This window comes from Oncorhynchus masou, chromosome 1 (assembly GCF_036934945.1).
Source record: "Oncorhynchus masou masou isolate Uvic2021 chromosome 1, UVic_Omas_1.1, whole genome shotgun sequence".
NCBI lineage: Eukaryota > Metazoa > Chordata > Actinopteri > Salmoniformes > Salmonidae > Oncorhynchus > Oncorhynchus masou.
In genome coordinates, this window is record NC_088212.1 from 46,095,908 (window position 1) to 46,115,236 (window position 19,329).

The 19,329-nt window shown below is 43.9% G+C and overlaps 1 protein-coding gene across 1 annotated transcript in view; it reads right to left on the reverse strand.

The window, feature by feature from the left end:
- The window catches only part of nos1 (nitric oxide synthase 1 (neuronal)), a 67,979-nt gene that overhangs the window by 7,795 nt on the left and 40,855 nt on the right, over positions 1-19,329 (reverse strand). Inside the window, exons 11-23 of the mRNA XM_064972927.1 lie at positions 12,240-12,341; positions 11,787-11,981; positions 11,514-11,599; positions 10,471-10,615; positions 9,262-9,366; positions 9,078-9,136; positions 8,513-8,629; positions 7,415-7,589; positions 3,999-4,134; positions 3,767-3,845; positions 3,399-3,595; positions 2,965-3,134; positions 1,124-1,334 (exon numbers count right to left, since the gene is read on the reverse strand). Coding sequence (XP_064828999.1) covers positions 1,124-1,334; positions 2,965-3,134; positions 3,399-3,595; positions 3,767-3,845; positions 3,999-4,134; positions 7,415-7,589; positions 8,513-8,629; positions 9,078-9,136; positions 9,262-9,366; positions 10,471-10,615; positions 11,514-11,599; positions 11,787-11,981; positions 12,240-12,341 — 1,777 coding nt within the window. The remainder of the gene's footprint in view (positions 1-1,123; positions 1,335-2,964; positions 3,135-3,398; positions 3,596-3,766; positions 3,846-3,998; positions 4,135-7,414; positions 7,590-8,512; positions 8,630-9,077; positions 9,137-9,261; positions 9,367-10,470; positions 10,616-11,513; positions 11,600-11,786; positions 11,982-12,239; positions 12,342-19,329) is intronic.

Genomic DNA, 19,329 nt, shown 5'->3' on the forward strand with positions numbered 1-19,329 from the left:
AAATAAATAAAAAACTGTCCTGTTGGAAGGTGAACCTTTATGGCAGTCTGAGGTCCTGAGCGCTCTGCAGCAGGTTTTCATCAAGGATCTCTCTGTACTTTGCTCCGTTCGTCTTTCCCTCGATCCCGACTAGTCTCCCAGTCCCTGCCGCTGAAAAACATCCCCACAGCCTGATGCTGCCACCACCATACTTCATCATAGGGACGGTGCCAGGTTTCCTCCAGACGTGACGCTTGGCATTCAGGCCAAAGAGTTCAATCTTGGTTTCATCAGACCAGAGAATATTGTTTCTCATGATCTGAGAATCCTTTAGGTGCCTCTTGGCAAACTCCAAGCAGGCTGTCATGTGCCTATTACTGAGGAGTGGCTTCCGTCTGGCCACTCTACCATAAATGCCTGATTGGTGGGGTACTGCTGAGAAGGTTGTTCTTCTGGAAGATTCTCCCATCTACACATTGGAACTCTGGAGCTCTGTCAGAGTGACCATTGAGTTCTTGGTCACCTCCCTGACCAAGGCTTTTTTCCCCCGATTGCTCAATTTGGCTGGATTTCCAGCTCTAGGAAGAGTCTTGGTGGTTCTTCATCCATTTAAGAATTTTAGAGGCAACTGTGTTCCTGGGGATCTTCAATGCTGCAGAAATGTTGGTACCATTCCCCAGATCTGTGCCTAGACACAATCCCGTCTCTGAGCTCTACGGACAATACCTTCGCCCTCATGGCTTGGTTTTTGCTCTGATACGCACTGTCAACTGTGGGACCTTATATAGACAGGTGTGTGCCTTTCCAAATCATATCCAATTAATTTAATTTACCACAGGTGGACTCCAATCAAGTTGTAGAAACACCTCAAGGATGATCAATGGAAACAGGATGCACCTGAGCTCAATTTCAAAACTCATAGCAAAGTGTCTGAATCCCAATATAAATCAGGTATTTCGGTTTTAATACATTTGTAAACATGTTTTCGCTTTGTCATTATGGGGTATTGTGTGTAGGTTGCTGAGGATAATTTAAAAAAAAAAGTTATATATTTTTTGTGTTTCTTCATAAATCTATACACAATACCCTATCTACACACAATTCATTCTACACCTCTAAGCCAAGCCTAGTAGTCAGCCCTTACCCCTGGTTTTGTATGACACCACGGCCACGGTGAGGTGTATCTCCCCAGGGTGGACGTCCGGTGAGGAGCTAATGGAGTAGTATCTGGGCTGGAGCAAAGGCAGCTGGGTCAGCAGCAGGGTGGATGGCATCTGAATAGAGGGGAACTCCTCCAAAACCTCCACCATAGTCGGGTTGTTGTACCACTTCCATTCCTCATACTCCTGCAAGCCCTGGAGAGGAAAGAGGGGAGGAGGTATGTTTGTCAATATAATGTAAGGAGCCAGGCAAAAAAAATAATATGTATTGCTTCAGAGAAAAGGAGTTATTATGGCTGTTCCTCCAACTCCACGCACCTAGAGGTATTCCAGTTAGGTATTCCAGACATATTCCAGTTAGATGCGGCACACTCACAACAAGCTAATCTAATGCCTCTCCTGATGTGATTAAATGATGTATTATAGACTTTACATATTTTTGGGCTTTCCGGCTTTAGTCATATAAACTTAGCCTGACTACCTTGTGTAACCCACAGACACTGGGGGCCATGCAGCTCTGGAGTTGAACAGACAAAGAAATAGCAAGGACAGCCAGTAGCTAAAGATCCCACTGTGGCTTGTTGTTGTTTTTTTACTCCTCCTCCCTTCAAATTCTATTCTCTTTTTAAGTTTTTTAAGAATGAGTTGAACCGTGAAGAGTGAGTCACTTACTCGCCTGGCCAATGTAACGTTTTTAACACAATGGACATGCTTTTTCTTCTTCTGTGGGAGTCACTGTATGGGGAGAGAATAGGCCTGTGGTTTACCAGGCACGGGGCTTAAATTCCATAGTGTCTGAGCCAGCCAAAACTCACCTACTCTAAGGTTATTTTCAACAAGAGCAAAGTCTATGGCATCCCATTAAGGATTTAAAAAATAACCCTGGGTTAAACTTTTGGATTTTTCAAACAGAAAAATAAACATTGCAAAGTCCAATACATATCGAGAGGAAACATATTATTGTAAGGAAAAACGTCAAAATTGTAAACAAAAACAAATCCAGGAATTGCAAGCAAAAAATAGGAAACAGGATTTGTTTTCAATTGAATATATGTGTCATTTACAACAATCTGCTTTGCTTTGTTTGCAACTTTTCCTCACCTACATTTGCCTTTCTCAGGTCTTTTCTTCGACTCAGATTTCTACGGTTACAATACTTTTTTCCTACACTTTCATTTTTGAACCAATGTTCACGTGGGGGTGTGGTTTAGAAGATGGCCGAACAAAAAAACTGTTACTATTGGTCAATACATTTGGAGTGACAGTTCAAAGACCACACCCACAGTCTGAACTAAGACCAGAGAAAGCCTTAATCTCTCCATTATCTCTGCTCAGAATTCAAACATACCTTCCAAGCCCTGCTGGATAGCCAGCAGCAACAGCCTGGCACATTTCCCCCTTTCATCAGTGGCTAAAACTTGTAAAACTTAGTTATATTTATTTTCATGGGCGAGGGAGTAAAGTTGTAATATCGATCACCATCACATGCCTATTATTAGCTAACGTTACATACTGCCCACGGAAGGCATGACAAGCCGGTGCGAATGACCAGTGCACCTTGTATCAAGGTGCTTCCCAACGTGAGTTGCTTCCCAGCGGTAGATAACGTGGCCAATTTGTTCCATCCCACATTGTTTTATTTTGAGTAGGATAGCAGCCTACACAATACATCATTTGTAATATTGGTAGTAAACACCTGGATGTCACCGGGGTTCAGTCTACTGCGCAATGGGGAGAGAAGTCAGGGTCGGTAGCATGAGTCTTCCTAACACTGAATTACTTCATATAAACTGTACTGAACTACACAGTTAAAACCCTTCATTACCTTACTGAGAGTCTCCAACTTCTTCCTCTGCTTGTCATTGGTGGCGAGGGAGGCAAACTGCTGCAGCAGGACAGGGCTGGGGGGTGTGGTGATGTCCAGGAAGTACTGGAAGGCCTGGTAGATGGTGCAGGGGGGAATCCGGGGCTCCTCTAGCCAGTTACTGATCACACCTTCAGAAGGACAAAAATAAACAGGCAAAGAAAAACGCCAGAAGAGATGCATCAAAACTTTGATCGTACAGTATTAGCCTTTTTTTGTCCTAAGAGGATTGGAGGATTGCATCTGGTATCAAACACAGCTTTATTCAATTAATTAAAGTCCCTTTGAGGTTAGAAGACCTCTTTTTCCAAAGGTGCCCAGGCCAAGGTCATGTTTTTGTCTGCAAGGGCATTGCTGGCTAAGAATATGAAACTAGGACCTAGTAGACTACTAACCCAGGGCTGTGTTCCTCTCCTCTAGGAACTCCACCTTGACGATCTGATTGACAGGTGGGGCATCCTCTAGCTTCTCTATAAGGGCCGTAACCAGGTCCTCATGGTTGCCAGGGAAGACGCCCAGATGGTCGCCGGGCTGGTACGTCAGGCTGTCCTCGTTATTTGTGTGAAGTCGAACAAATATGGTGGAGCGACTGCTAGGGGATTCAGAACAGTGGTTACAGTTTGTAAATATTGTACAGTTTGGAGTTCTACAGTAACAATTTGCATATGAAGTACAATTTGCTACAACTGATTGAGACTAAGAAAAGTCCTATTTCAAAATGTTCTCCAGTCTAGTCTACAGTATTGTAACAAAATCCACACACTTGGATGTGGAACTTTGTAGGTTTTCGCTCTGTAAGATCTTGGCTCCATAGACCTTCTTCTTGTGGATGCTGTAGAGTGCTGTTGGAGGACACATTCACAATATGAAGCATCCATAATATGACATTGGAAGCCTTAAAGGGTTTACGGAGGCTACATTAGACCTAAAAAGTTAGGTTTTGTTTAAAAAGTCCTCATTGAAACAGTGTTTAACTTGTGTTGTATTTTGTTTACCTTGTGTTAGTGCAGGGGCCTCAGCTGTGTAGGTGAGGCGGAATTTGCTCTTCTTCCAGCTTCGATCATTACTGATCAATGAATCATGTGCCTTCTCTATGTTCACGTCTCCAATGCAGAACACATCACAGGCAGCCTTCAGACAGACAACCATAAGCACTTGTAAGGACAAGTAATCATAGCTGTGTATAGTCCATTATGAAGACCTTTACCATTAGAGTGTGTATGTGTGTGTGTGTGTGTGTGTGTGTGTGTGTGTGTGTGTGTGTGTGTGTGTGTGTGTGTGTGTGCAGTATACACACAGTACCAGTGAAAGTTTGGACACACCTACTCATTCAAGGGTTTTTCTTTATTTTTACAATGTTCTTCATTGTAGAATAATAGTGAAGACATCAAAACTTTGAAATAACACATATGGAATCCTTTAGTAACCAATAAAGTGTATATATATATATATATCTTATATTTGAGATTCTTCAAATAGCCACCTTTGCCTTGATGACAGCTTTGCACACACTTTGCACACTGGCATTCTCTCAACCAGCATCATGAGGTAGTCACCTGGAATGCATTTCAATTAACAGGTGTGCCTTGTTAAAAGTTAATTTGTGGAGTTTCTTTACTTAATGAGTTTACAGCTGCAAGTCTCTTGGGGTATGTCTCTATAAGATTGGCACATCTAGCCACTGGGATTTTTGCCCATTCTTCAAGGCAAAACTGCTCCAGCTCCAGCTCCTTCAAGTTGGAAGGGTTCCGCTGGTGTACAGCAATCTTTAAGTCACACCACAGATTCACAATTGGATTGAGGTCTGGGCTTTGACTAGGCCATTCCAAGACATGTAAATGTTTCTTTAGCAGTATGCTTGGGGTCATTGTCCTACTGGTGAACGTCCGTCCCAGTCTCAAAATCTGGAAGACTGAAACAGTTTTCCCCTCAAGAATTTCCCTGTATTTAGCGCCATCAATCATTCCTTCAATTCTGACCAGTTTCCCAGTCCCTGCAGATGAAAACATCCACACAGCATGATGCTGCCACCACCATGCTTCACTGTGTGGATGATGTTCTCGGGGTGATGAAGTGTTGGGTTTGTGCCAGACATAGCATTTTCCTTGAAGGCCAAAAATCTAAATTTTAGTCTCATCTGACCCTTCTTCCATATGTTTGGGGAGTCTCCCACATGCCTTTTGGCAAACACCACTTATGTTTTTCTGGCCACTCTTCCATAAAGCTAAGCACTGTGGAGTGTACAGCTTAAAGTGGACAGATATGGACAGATACTCCAATCTCCGCTGTGGAGCTTTGACGCTCCCTCAGGGTTATCTTTGGTCTCTTTTTTGCTTCTCTGATTAATGCCCTCCTTGCCTGGTCCGTGAGTTTTGGCGAGCGACCCTCTCTTGGCAGGTTTGTTGTGTTGCCATATTCTTTCCATTTTTTTTTTTTTTTTGGGGGGGGGGAATTTTACCCCTTTTTCTCCCCAATTTTGTGGTATCCAATTGTTTTAGTAGCTACTATCTTGTCTTATCGCTACAACTCCCGTACGGGCTCGGGAGAGACGAAAGTTGAAAGTCATGCGTCCTCCGATACACAACACAACCAAGCTGCACTGCTTCTTAACACAGAGCGCATCCAACCCGCACCAATGTGTCGGAGGAAACACCTGGCAACCTTGGTTAGCTCGCACTGCACCCGGCCCACCACAGGAGTCGCTGGTGCGTGATGAGACAGGGACAAGCCCTCCCTAACCCAGACGAGGCCAATTGTACATCGCCCCACGGACCTCCCGGTCCCAGCCGGGTTACGACAGAGCCTGGGCGAGAACCCAGAGTCTCTGGTGGCACAGCTGGCGCTGCAGTACAGCTCCCTTAGCCTCTGCACCACCCGGGAGGCCCCCTTTCATTTTATTAGAATGGATTTAATGGTGCTCAGTGGGATGTTCAAAGCTTCTGCTAATTTTTTATAACCCAACCCTGATCTGTACTTCTCCACAACTTTGTCCCTGACCTGTTTGGAGAGCTCCTTAGTCTTCATGGTGCCACTTGCTTGGTGGTGCCCCTTGCTTAGTGGTGTTGCAGACTCTGGGGCCTTTCGGAACAGGTGTATATATACTGAGATATATACTAAGAAATAAAGTCCACCTGTGTGCAATCTAACTAATCATGTGACTTCTAAAGGTAATTGGTTGCTCCAGATCTTATTTAGATCTTTTCAGGTTTTTATTTTTTAGAATTTTTTAAAATAAGTTATTTTTTTCATTTCACTTCACAAATTTGGACTATTTTGTGTATGTCCATCACATGAAATCCAAATAAAAATCCATTTAAATCACAGGCTTTAAAGCAAAAAAAATGAATACTTTTTCAAGGCACTGTACCCCTGCTGCAGAGGATAAGTTCAGTAGAGTTACCAGCCTCAGAAATTGCAGCCCAAATAAATGCTTCACAGAGTTCAAGTAACAGACAGACACATCTCAACATCGACTGTTCAGAGGAGAGCATGTGAATCAGGCCTTCATGGTTGAAATGCTGCAAAGAAAACACTACTAAAGGACACCAATAATAAGAAGAGATTTTCTTGGGCCAAGAAATATGAGTAATGGACATTAGACCGGTGTAAATTCGCCCTTTGGTCTGGAGTCCAAATTTGAGATTTTTGGTTCCAACCGCCGTGTCTTAGTGAGACAAGGTGTGGGTGAACGGATGATCTCCGCATTTGTATTTTACACTGTAAAGCATGGAGGAGGTGGTGTTATGGTTTGGAGGTATTTGCTGGTGACACTGTCAGTGATTTATTTACAATTCAAGGCACTCTTAACCAGCATGGCTACCACAGCATTCTGCAGCGATACACCATCCCATCTGGTTTAGGCTTAGTGGGACTATCATTTGTTTTTCGACAGGACAATGACCCAACACACCTCCAGGTTGTGTAAGGGCTATTTTACCAAGAAGGAGAGTGACCTGGCCTCCACAATCACCTGGTTTGGGATGAGTTGGACCACAGAGTGAAGGAAAAGCAGCCAAAAAGTGCTCAGCATGTGGGAACTCCTTCAAGACTGTTGAAAAATAATTTCAGGTTTGAAATGCAGGTTTGAAATGCATTCCAGGTGACTACCTCATGATGCTGGTTAAGAGAATGCCAAGGGTGTGCAAAGCTGTCATCAAGGCAAAATATATTTTGATTTGTTTAACACTTTTTTGGTTACTACATGATTCCATATGTGTTATTCCATAGTTTTGATGTCTTCACTATTATTCTACAATGTAGAAAATAGTAAAAATAAAGAAAAACCCTTAAATGAGTAGATGTGTCCAAACTTTTGACTGGTATTATATATATATATATTTATGCATGTGCATTACATTCATGCATGTGTGTGCGTTATATGCCCAATAAGGAATTGCCCAGTCACCCCCACCTTGAAAACCTTCTTGGCCCAGTTTCTGAAGGACTCTTCCTGGCCACACAGCTCATCTCCCTCCCCCATGCGTAGGATGCGCTCCCCCCCCAGCTCCTCGAGCAGCGTGTCCACAGCGTGGGCAAAAGCACAGAAGTGTGGGTAGGCTCTTGAGCCAAGGCCAAACACTGAGAACCTGGAGAGAGAGAAAGAACAGAAAGAAAGAACGAGTGAGAACGAGAGAGAAAACGACAAGTACACAGGCATGCAAAGACACTGATTTGATTCAGACAACCATACATCACCATCATCTGGCATCAACTGCATCATCAAGCTCAGTTTAGGAGCCTGATATTGCTGATCTACAGAGGGAGTCATACTCTATGGCTATGACAATGTCATCCTGTCTTATGTTTTGTTATGTGTTAAATGTGTAACCAAAGTATGTATGCCTAGTAAGCTAGATCTACTGTGTAGTCTAGGAATGCTATGTTTATGTTGGCAAAGTTTTTGAACCATTTAATCAAAAGGACCACAATGGAAAGGTGTTTTTTCAAACGTTTGTGTGTCATCTTTGATGATTTTAAATGTGTGGTTGTATTGTGTTTGACATTGTCAAATCACTATCCATCTACATACAAGGGAATTGATCCAAATAGCTTTCTTCCTTCATCAGTATTCACAGAACTGACATGTCCTGGGGGTTCTCCTCAGACAGAGGGGCTTGTCTCCCTGTCATATCAGTCCAAACACTTGTCACCTGTACTCACATGTCTGGATGTTTTGTTAACCTATTAAACTCTGCTCATGCGAAAAATATATATTTATGCCTAGATTCAAGCAGAATTTGCTTTAAGACGCACTTGCCAACATCACCATAGATGATGTTTTGGCAGTGTTGGAGGTGTAATTATTGGTGAGTGGCTGCCTGTGTGTCACAAACCTCTCCCTTCCCTATTATAGGATTTGATAGCTCTAACGCAGTTCCACCTAACGCAGTTCCACCTCCGATGCCAAAACAACCACTATGTAGGTGTCACCTAGTGCGGATCTGATAGAATCTAGCCCTTCCATCCAATCAGATTTTGTTTGACATAATCTTGGGCTTGCTTACTGTACCTGACGTTGGCGAGGGGTCCGGTGCTTTCAAAGTTGACCCTGGGCTCAGGTTCATCACTGGAGGATTTGCGGGTGTCTGAGTAGGAGGACACGCTGTTGAAACGCACCTTGTAACTCCTGAGAGAGAGGCAGATACAGGGACAACAATTACACTCGCAGTATAGAATAGTACTTTATTAGTCCATTGCAGAGACAAATACTTCTGCTCTCCACCCAACCCCAGGCAAAAAACAAACACCCATTTTTGGAGGAGCACAGGGTCAGTCGCAGTGCAGCACCCCTGGAGCTATTTTAGGGGTTAATGGTCTTACTCAAGGGCACAAGTACACTCCCTCTCACAAAAAAATATCTATTGCAGTTAAGTGATTAGAAGTAAAGCTGTGAATCTGTATGAAGATGTCTGAGGATTACTGCAGCCATGATTACATCCCAATTGGCACCCTATTCCCTATATAGTGCACTACCCACTATGGGCCCTGGTCAAAAGTAGTGTACTATATAGGGAATGTGGTGACATTTGGGACGCACACCATAAAAAATATGCTCTGTTTGAATGGGCACTCACTTTCGGTCCTCTGTGTTAGATGTTGGATGTCTCATCTCCATCAAGGCAGCTCCGAATTTCTATACACAAACACACTCAGTCAATCATTTGCAGGTTTACCTTATGTAAACGTAACCAAAATACAGATGGTATATACTGTAGTTGTGTGAATTAAACACACACACACAGTACTGGTCAATCATACCTCTCCATTTTCAGGTGGATCTCCATTACCAAAGGTGCTGGTCACCGCCAACACAAGTGTTTCATGCTCCAGGTCCACCATGTCGTACTCATCCATTGACATTACCTATAGTAGTGGAGCGTGTCAATCAAGATATCATTGTGATGTGAACCAGAGCCATTTTGAAATAAAACAAAATAGAAAACGCATTTAAAATTTCCCACAAACAAAAAACGGCAGATATTCAAGACGGAAAAATACTCAGTTTTACCAAAATACCACAGAGACACTAAGGACAAAACCAAATTTCAAGTTACACATTTACACATTTCAAGTTACCAGGAAGTAACTTCTCTTCAACCTTTCCCTCTGTCAAAGACCACATAAACATTCCACAAGGTCATGTGCCCAGGACCTGAGGCCATAGAGCACTAGTATCTAACGAACACTACTTGCATTAACAAGGTGATAATGTGCCGCAATACAATTAACACCCAGGCATCAGACTCGCCATCTGACTATAGCAGCCTTCATGCCTACGGGCCATCATGCTGAGTGAATGAAAGGAAACAGGGGATGGACAAGACGACAGGGAGGAAGAGAGGAAATGCACAACCCAGCCCAGTCATTCATCCGCTCTGCATCTGCCTGTCTGACTCAAGTACAAGATCCTTTCCTCTCGTATGATTGATTACATTAACAAATAGGAAGAAGAAACAGAAGATGTGGTGTCCTGGAGGGAAACACTAGATGATTGAGAACCGCAGAGCTGTGTGTTTTTATTGAGATTTTTTTCCAAACACATTTACACAGCCCGCAGTGTTTCATGATCTTATCTTAAACTACAGCTCAATGCTTGGCTGGGTTGATTCCGTCGCTGTGTCCCCTGGCGCTTTGCTGCATGAGAGGGAATGGGAAAGTGACAAAAGACACATTTCCGTGTAACTTCGCCTTCTTGGTGTGAAAACTGTCTCCTCGCTTTTTTTTCAAATCTGCAGGCCTCAGCTTTGTCATTCAAGAAAGTCCAAAAAAAAAGACATGACACAAACTCAGTCAAACTGTGTGGTTTACCTTTGCCTTAAAAAGGCATGCTTCAAAATCTCAAAAGGAGTTAAGGGGGATGTTTTGAAGTAGTTTTTTTGTGTGTTCTATTCAAGATCACAAATAGACATGACACATCAACTCAAATTGAACTTGTGTGGTAGCTATATAAAAAAATTTAAAAGTTACCTTTGCATCAAAGGCATGCTTGAAAATCTCACATAAGGTTTTTGCATAGTCTTGAGACTTTCCGGTCTCGGTGGCGAATAGTATCGTAGCTTTGACTCTCTTAGCCATGGCCTGGCCCATTAGCTTGGCTGAAAACTTCACAGCCCTGCACACACAGAAACAATACATTTATAATTCACAACAAAATAAAATGGCTATAAATAAACACTTTAAAATGGTTCATTCATGAAAGGTTTGATATCATGTAACCAGAAATAAAAAAAAACGGAAGTTAAATCATAGGCACCAGTGATCATAAGCCCCCCCCCCCCCGCGTAGTCTTCTAAACTCAGATGCCTACTGTAGCTTACTAGCTTCCTTCCGTGCTCGTGTGGTTCGCTCGAGCAGACAGGCAGTGCTGCATGTCATGACTAAACAGCGGATGGCAATCATAGCTCGTCGTATCCTCGGGGCAATTCCAATAATAACTCAGAACCCACCCAACGCACGAAAGAACGAAAAAAGCTAACCGCTTATATTTCACCATTGTTCTGATTACTCCCTTTGGGGTTGATTGAGTGAATTACACCATTGAGTAGATCAGCTTCCTCACCTCCCTGTGTCTGTACCACTACCTCGTCTCAGCCCATCCCATTCAAGGAGTGGCAAAAAAAGAAGCATAAGAGCAAATGGAGGATAAACAGACATAAAGGTGACCAGCTGGCCGCCCTATAATATAATTGTACCCTTCAACCGACGAACCATAAATCTCTGTTTTGGAAAAAAATGTATATTTCTAGTTGTGTAGTGAATATCCAGAGTCTTGATATGACAAAGACTATAAATAGACAACATGTACATTACATTTCCATGACTGTCTAGAACTCTGGACATAACATACTATATTTAGTCACAGTTCTTAGTCCCAAATGGATGACTAGGAAACAAGTGGGCACTTCAGTCTAAAAAGCAAGCAGGACTGCACAGGCGACCTCTGACCCCAATCTAGGTGAAGCATAATGTTGTCCTAAGGCGTAATGAAAAGACTCTCTCTCTCTACTCACTTGGCCAGTTTCTTGAAGCCAATGGCTCTTTTCTTGGTGGGTGTCCCATTGTTTACTTTCCACACATGGTTATTCCATGGATCAGCCTGTAGCAGAGAGACATAGTTACAATAGTCTTAGCATACAGGTTAGTGGATGGCATTACTGTACATTTGAAGGACATATTCTGATCCTGACCTGGGGTCAAATACATACTGTATGTCAAATACGCTGCTAAAGTATTAGAAAATATTTTACTTTGACCTGGCCACACAAACTCTCCTTCCTCCTCACCTGATACTCGAAGGATGGCGTGAGGCGATAGTTGAGCATCTCCTGGTGAAAAACTGGGGTGATGCTTCCAGACATTGGGGGTACAATCCAGACCCAGTCCCCCGGGCAGCCCCCCCGCACCCTGATCTCATTCTCCATGTGCTTCATGAAGGACTCTGTGGCAGAGTGGTGGTCCACTATGGTTACCTTAGAAGACTGGGAACATATAATGACGATCAGTTCCTGTCTGAGGAATTCAATCATTGCAATTGTTTCAGGTTGACATTTAGTAGTACATACTATTTCACCTTTATTTCTCGTCCCTCGTGACAGCCTTAACATTGGTTCTGGGTGCTGAGATTCCACAATTTCTAACATAATGTAAAGACTTCTGAAGAATAATGCTTTAGGCTTTAATTTATATACAGTCTAGAAATGTGCAGATAATACAATAGAAGAACACTTGGCAATCACCTGAAAACTGTAGAGGACTGCTATGTTGATCTCCACCAGTGCCTGGTCCTTCCACAGAGAAGAGGTCTTTCTGGTATCCAGAGCCATCAGACTGGCCACTTCCTATTGGACAGGGCAAGACAATACTGTAATAACAATAACTGTTGTTGATAACTTAAGGTTATTTGCGTAACCCCAGTTCGCCGATATTACGAGTGAGACATCGCACTATGCCGATTCACCAGAAGTAGCTTGAAGGAACAATTATTCACGTCTGTTGGAGACCAACAGGTTGAGTGGGGAAATGGAGCCTCTCCCCTCATCCAAAAAAACCCTCGCCTGCCCTCTGATCATTCTTGAGTGTGTCAAACTTCCTTACACTCTTGCGAGTAGGGGAATGTGGTGAGATGTAGAGCTGGGACGATAAACCCAAAATGATCGACATCGACCCTACCGATCACTTATCGCATGCATTTAGCTGATATCGTTCATTACGATAGGTAGCCTATACTAGAGAAATGTGAAGTTTGAAATGAAATAAGTTTGCTAATATGGGTAATTGTTAATGGGACAACTGATAGCTACAACCACCGTAGTAGTACAAAATCAAAAATAACTGGTGCACATGAATGTTATAAACTTATATTTGACAATGACGCCCAGCTCAAGTGAGATGTCTCACTCATAATATCAACATACTTTTTCAATTATTTGCTTTAACGGTAGAACTTCATAAAAGTAAGAGGGGATGCCCAACAAGCCGCATCGCAAATCTCCTGCAAGAAGATGCCCTTGAACAGTGCCCAGGAGGTCTCTAGTAGATTGAGTCTGCATGCTTTTGCGTCACAGCTGGACTTCAGGCTAGATGGTTGAGGGTGTGAGACCTGCTTCCTGCCTGTTTCATTACAGTATTCTGTATTGGCATTACGAGATAATTTAAAACCTTTTTTGTAATAACATAGTATATGGTATGTCTGTCTATTTCGCCAAATATCTTGCAATGTGTATATTTAGATTTTTTTCAGGTGTAACCGGTGTGAAATTGCAGGTATGTATGCATGCCTTATGATTGACGAGACGTGGTGTGATCATAACAACATACAGGAACTCAAGTCCTTTTGTTCACCTGACTTAGTTTTCCTTACAATCAAATGCCGACCGCATTATCTACCAAGAGAATTCTCTTCGATCATAATCACAGTCGTATATATCCCCCCCCCCCCCAAGCAGACACATCGACGGCCCTGAAAGAACTTCCTTTGACTCAATGTAAACCACATATCCTGAGGCTGCTTTTATTGTAGCTGGGGATTTTAACAAGGCTAATCTGACAACAAGGATCCATAAATTTTACCAGCATATTCATTGCGCAACCCGGGCTGGCAAAACCCTGGATCATTGTTATTCTAACTTCCGCGGCGCATATAAAGCCCTCTCCCACCCACCTTTCGGAAAAGCTGACCACGACTCAATGTTGTTGTGCCCAGCCTATAGACAGAAACTGAAGCACCCGTGCTCAGGTCTGTTCAACGCTGGTCCGACAAATCGGATTCCACGCTTCAAGATTCCGTCGATCACGTGGACTGGGATATGTTCCGCATAGCGTCAAACATTGATGAATTAGCTGATTCGGAAAGCAAGTTTATTAGCAAGTGCATCAGTGACGATGTACCCACAGCGTCTATTGAAACATTCCCCAACCAGAAACTGTGGATTGATGCAGCATTCGCTAACCACTGCTTTTAAATCAGGGCAAAGTGACCGGAAACATGACCGAATATAAACAGTGTAGCTATTCCCTCCACAAGGCAATCAAACAAGCTAAGAATCAGTATAGAGACAAAGAGTCTCAATTCAACGGCTCAGACACGAGAGGTATGTGGCAGGGTCTACAGTCAATCACGGACTACAAAAGGAAAACCAGCCCCGTCGCGGACCACGATGTCTTGCTCCCAGACAAACTAAACAACTTCTTTGCTCTCTTTGGAGGACAATACAGTGCCACGGCCAACTACCAAAACCTGTGGCCTCTCCTTCACTGCAACCAACGTGAGTAAAAAATGTAAACGTGTTAACACTCGCAAGGCTGCAGGCCCAGACGGCATCCCTGGCCGTGTCCTCAGCGCATGCGCAGACCAGCTGGCTGGTGTGTTTACGGACATATTCAATCAATCCTTATCCTAGTGCTGGTCCCACATGCTTCAAGAGGGCCACCATTGTTCCTGTTCCCAAGAAAGCTAAGGTAACTGAGCTAAACGACTACCGCCCCGTAGCACTCACTTCCGTCATCATGAAGTGCTTTGAGAGACTAGTCAAGGACCATATCACTTCCACCCTACCTGACATCCTAGACCCACTCCAATAGGTCCACAGACGACACACTCACAATGCACACTTACCTAACCCATCTGGACAAGAGGAATACCTATGTAATAATGCTGTTCATCGACTACAGCTCAGCATTTAACACCATAGTACCCTCCAAACTCGTCATTAAGTTTGAGTCCCTGGGTCTCGACCCCGCCCTGTGCAACTGGGTCCTGGACTTCCTGACGGACCGCCCCCAGGTGGTGAGGGTAGGTAACATCTCCACCCCGCTGATCCTCTACACAGGGGCCCCACAAGGGTGCGTTCTCTGCCCTCTCCTGTACTCCCTGTTCACACATGACTGCGTGGCCATGCATGCCTCCAACTCAGTCATCAAGTTTGCAGACAACACTAGTGGTAGGCTTGATTACCAACAACGACGTGACGGCCTACAGGGAAGAGGTGAGGGCCCTCGGAGTGTGGTGTCAGGAAAATAACCTCACACTCAATGTCAACAAAACAAAAGGATATGATTGTGGACTTCAGGAAACAGCAGGGAGGGAGCAGCCCCCTATCCACATCGACGAGACAGTAGTGGAGAAGTTGGAAAGTTAAGTTCCTCGGCGTACACATCACAGGCACATTGAAATGGTCCACCCACACAGACAGCGTAGCGAAGAAGGCGCAGCAGCGCCTCTTCAACCTCAGGATGCTGAAGAAATTCGGCTTGTCCTCAAAAACAAACTTTTACAGATGCAATCGAGAGCATCCTGTCGGTCTGTATCAGCACCTGGTATAGCAACTGCTCCACCCACAACCGTAAGGCTCTCCAGAGGGTAGTGAAGTCTGCACAACGCATCACCGGGGGCAAACTACCTGCCCTCCAGGACACCTACAACACTAGATGTCACAGGAAGGCCAAAAAGATCATCAAGGACAACAACCACCCGAGCCACTGCCTGTTCACCCCGCTATCATCCAGAAGGCGAGGTCAGTACAGGTGCATCGAAGCGGGGACCGAGAGACAGAAGCTGTTTTTCAATCTCAAGGCCAGACTGTTAAACAGCCATCACTAACTGAGTGGCTGCTGCCAACATACTGACTCAACTCTAGCCACTTTAATAATGGAAAAATTGATGTAATAAATCTATCACCATCCACTTTAAACAATGCCACTTTATATAATGTTTACATACCCTACATTACTCATAGCATATGTATATACTGCACTCTATACCATCTTGCCTATGCCGTTAGGCCATCATTCATTCATACATTTTTATGTACATATTATTCATTCCTTTACACTTGTGTATAAGGTAGTTGTGGTGAAATTGTTAGGTTAGATTACTTGTTAGATATTACTGCATGGTCGGAACTTGAAGCACAAGCATTTCGCTACACTAGCATTAACATCTGCTAACCATTTGCATGTGACAAATAAAATTTGATTTGAGCTAGTTAGCGGGGTGCACGCTAATAGCGTTTCAATTGGTGACGTCACTCATGCTGAGACCTGGAAATAGTTGTTCCCCTTGCTCTGCAAGGACCGCAGCTTTTGTGGAGCGATGGTTATCGATGCTTCAAGGGTAGCTGTTGTCTATGTGTGTAGAGGGTCCCTGGTGTGATCCCAGGTAGGGACAAGGAGAGGAACGAAAGCTAAAACTGTTACACGGGCGCCATTTTAAAAATCAGGAGAATCTCCTCTTTGTAATTATGTAAGTCTGGAGAGTGAGCTTGTTTGTCATTGATCCCTAGACCAGAAATAGTCAGAAATGCTTATTCTTTCCCTAATTTTTCATTACGCAGACATAAGCACAGTTGACACCTTGAGGTGCGGATGTTTACTTTCTACACAAGTAGTTTTTTTTCCAGTTTCGTCCGACGAACAGATTGTAGTGGTAAAATAAAAAAGGATACATTTAATGGAATTCTAAGCATCACTCCAGTCAAAACAGGCTCTGCGAATGTTCAATTTCATTAATTTTCTATGGACTCGCGCTTGTGTTCCAGTTTAGCCAACTTTCTTATGCCGTTTTTAAGCCTTGGGTGAATTTTGACTCGTTCTATTGTCCAGCCTATAGATAGCCAGAGCGAATTTACAAAAGCACCTGAATATCCATTGAGAAAGCACAAAGACTATACCATTTAGCTAAGCTAAGATAGACGAGAATAATCAAGTCAATAAGTTAGCCTATAGTTAATCTTTATTTTACCATTATTTAACCAGGTAGGCTAGTTGAGAACAAGTTCTCATTTACAACTGCGACCTTTCCAAGATAAAGCAAAGCAGTGTGACACAAACAAACAACAGAGTTACACATGGAATAAACAAACGTAGAGTCAATAATACAATAGAAAAAGTGTATATATACACAGTGTGTGCAAATGAGGTAGGATAAGGGAGGTAAGGCAATAAATAGGCCATAGTGGCGAAATAATTACAATATAGCAATTAAACACTGGAGTGATCGATGTGTAGAAGAGGAGTGTGCAAGTAGAGATACTGGGGTGCACAGGAGCAAAATAAATAACAGTATGGGGATGAGGTAGTTGGATGGGCTATTTACAGATGGGCTATGTACAGGTGCAGTGGTGTGTGAGCTACTCTGACAGCTGGTGCTTAAAGCTAGTGAGGGAGATATGAGTCTCCAGCTTCAGTGATTTTTGCAGTTCGTTCCAGTCATTGGCAGCAGAGAACTGGAAGGAAAGGAGGCCAAAGGAGGAATTGGCTTTGGGGGTGACCAGTGAAATATACCTGCTGGAGCGCGTGCTGCGGGTGGGTGCTGCTATGGTGACCAGCGAGCTGAGATAAGGTGGAGCTTTACCTAGCTTTACCTATAGATAACATGGAGCCAGTGGGTTTGGCGACGGATATGAAGCGAGGGCCAGCCAACGAGAGCATACAGGTCGCAGTGGTGGGTAGTATATGGGGCTTTGGTGATGACACGGATGGCACTGTGATAGACTACATCCAGTTTGCTGAGTAGAGTGTTGGGGGCTATTTTGTAAATGGCATCGCCGAAGTCAAGGATCGGTAGGATAGTCAGTTTTATAAGGGTATGTTTGGCAGCATGAGTGAAGGATGCTTTGTTGCGAAATAGGAAGCTGATTCTAGATTTAATTTTGGATTAGATGCTTAATGTGAGTCTGGAAGGAGAGTTCACAATCTAACCACACACACCTAGGTATTTGCTGTTGTCCACATATTCCACATAAGTCAGAACCGTCTAGAGTAGTGATGCTGGACGGGCGGGCAGTGATCGGTTGGAGAGCATTTAGTTTTGCTTGCATTTAAGAGCAGTTGGAGGCCACGGAAGGAGAGTTGTATGGCATTGAAGCTCGTCTGGATGTTAGTTAACACAGTGTCCAAAGAAGGGCCAGAAGTATACAGAATGGTGTCATCTGTGTAGAGGTGGATCAGAGAATCACCAGCAGCAAGAGCGACATCATTGATGTATACAGAGAAAAGAGTCGGCCCGAGGATTGAACACTGTGGCACCCCCATAGATAAGGCCAGAGGTCTGGACAACAGGCCATCCGATTTGACACACTGAACTCTGTCAGAGAAGGAGTTGGTGAACAAGGCGAGGCAGTCATTTGAGAAACCAAGGCTGTTGAGTCTGCCGATAAGAATGTGGTGATTGACAGAGTCGAAAGCCCTGGCCAGGTCTATGAATACAACTGCACAGTACTGTCTCTTATCGATGGCGGTTTTGATATCATTTAGGACCTTGAGCGTGGCTGAGGTGCACCCATGACCAGCTCAGAAACCAGATTGCATAGAGGAGAAGGTACGGTGGGATTCAAAATGGTCGGTGATCTGTTTGTCAACTTGGCTTTCAAGGACCTTAGAAAGGCAGGATAGGATAGATATAGGTCTGTAACAGTTTGGGACTAAAGTGTCTCCCCCTTTGAAGAGGGGGATGACCACGGAAGCTTTCCAATCTTTGGGGATCTCAGACAATATGAAAGAGAGGATGAACAGGCTAGTAATAACAATTTCAGCAGATCATTTTAGAAAGAGAGGGTCCAGATTGTTTAGCCCAGCTGATTTGTAGGGGTCCAGATTTTGCCGCACTTTCAGAACATCAGCTGTCTGGATTTGGGTGAAGGAGAAATGGGGAGGCTTGGGCAAGTTGCTGTGGGGGGTGCAGGGCTGTTGACCAGGGTAGGGGTAGCCAGGTGGAAAGCATGGCCAGCTGTCGGAAAATGCTTGTTGAAATTCTCAATTATCGTGGATTTATCGGTGGGGACAGTGTTTCCTATCCTCAGTGTAGTGGGCAGCTGGGAGGAGGTGTTCTTATTTTCCATGGACTTTACAGTGTCCCAGAACTTTCTGGAGTTTGTGCTACAGGATGCAAATTTCTGTTAGGAAAGCAAAGGTTAGCTTTTTCAAACTGCCTGTGTATATTGGTTCCTAACTTCCCTGAAAAGTTGCATACCACGGGGGCTATTCATTGCTAATGCAGTACGCCACAGGATGTTTTTGTGCTGGTCAAGGGCAGTCAGGTGTGTTTCTATATATTTTGAATGGGGCATGCTTTTTTAAGATGGTGAGGAAAGCATTTTTAAAGAATAACCAGGCATCCTCTACTGATGGAATGAGGTCAATATCCTTCCAGGATACCCGGGCCAGGTCGATTAGAAAGGCCTGCTCGCTGAAGTGTTTTAGGGAGCGTTTGACAGTGATGAGGGGTGGTCGTTTGAAAGCAGACCCATTACAGACGCAGGCAATGATCGCTGAGATCCTGGTTGAAGACAGCAGGGTGTATTTGGAGAGCAGGTTGGTTAGGGTGGTATC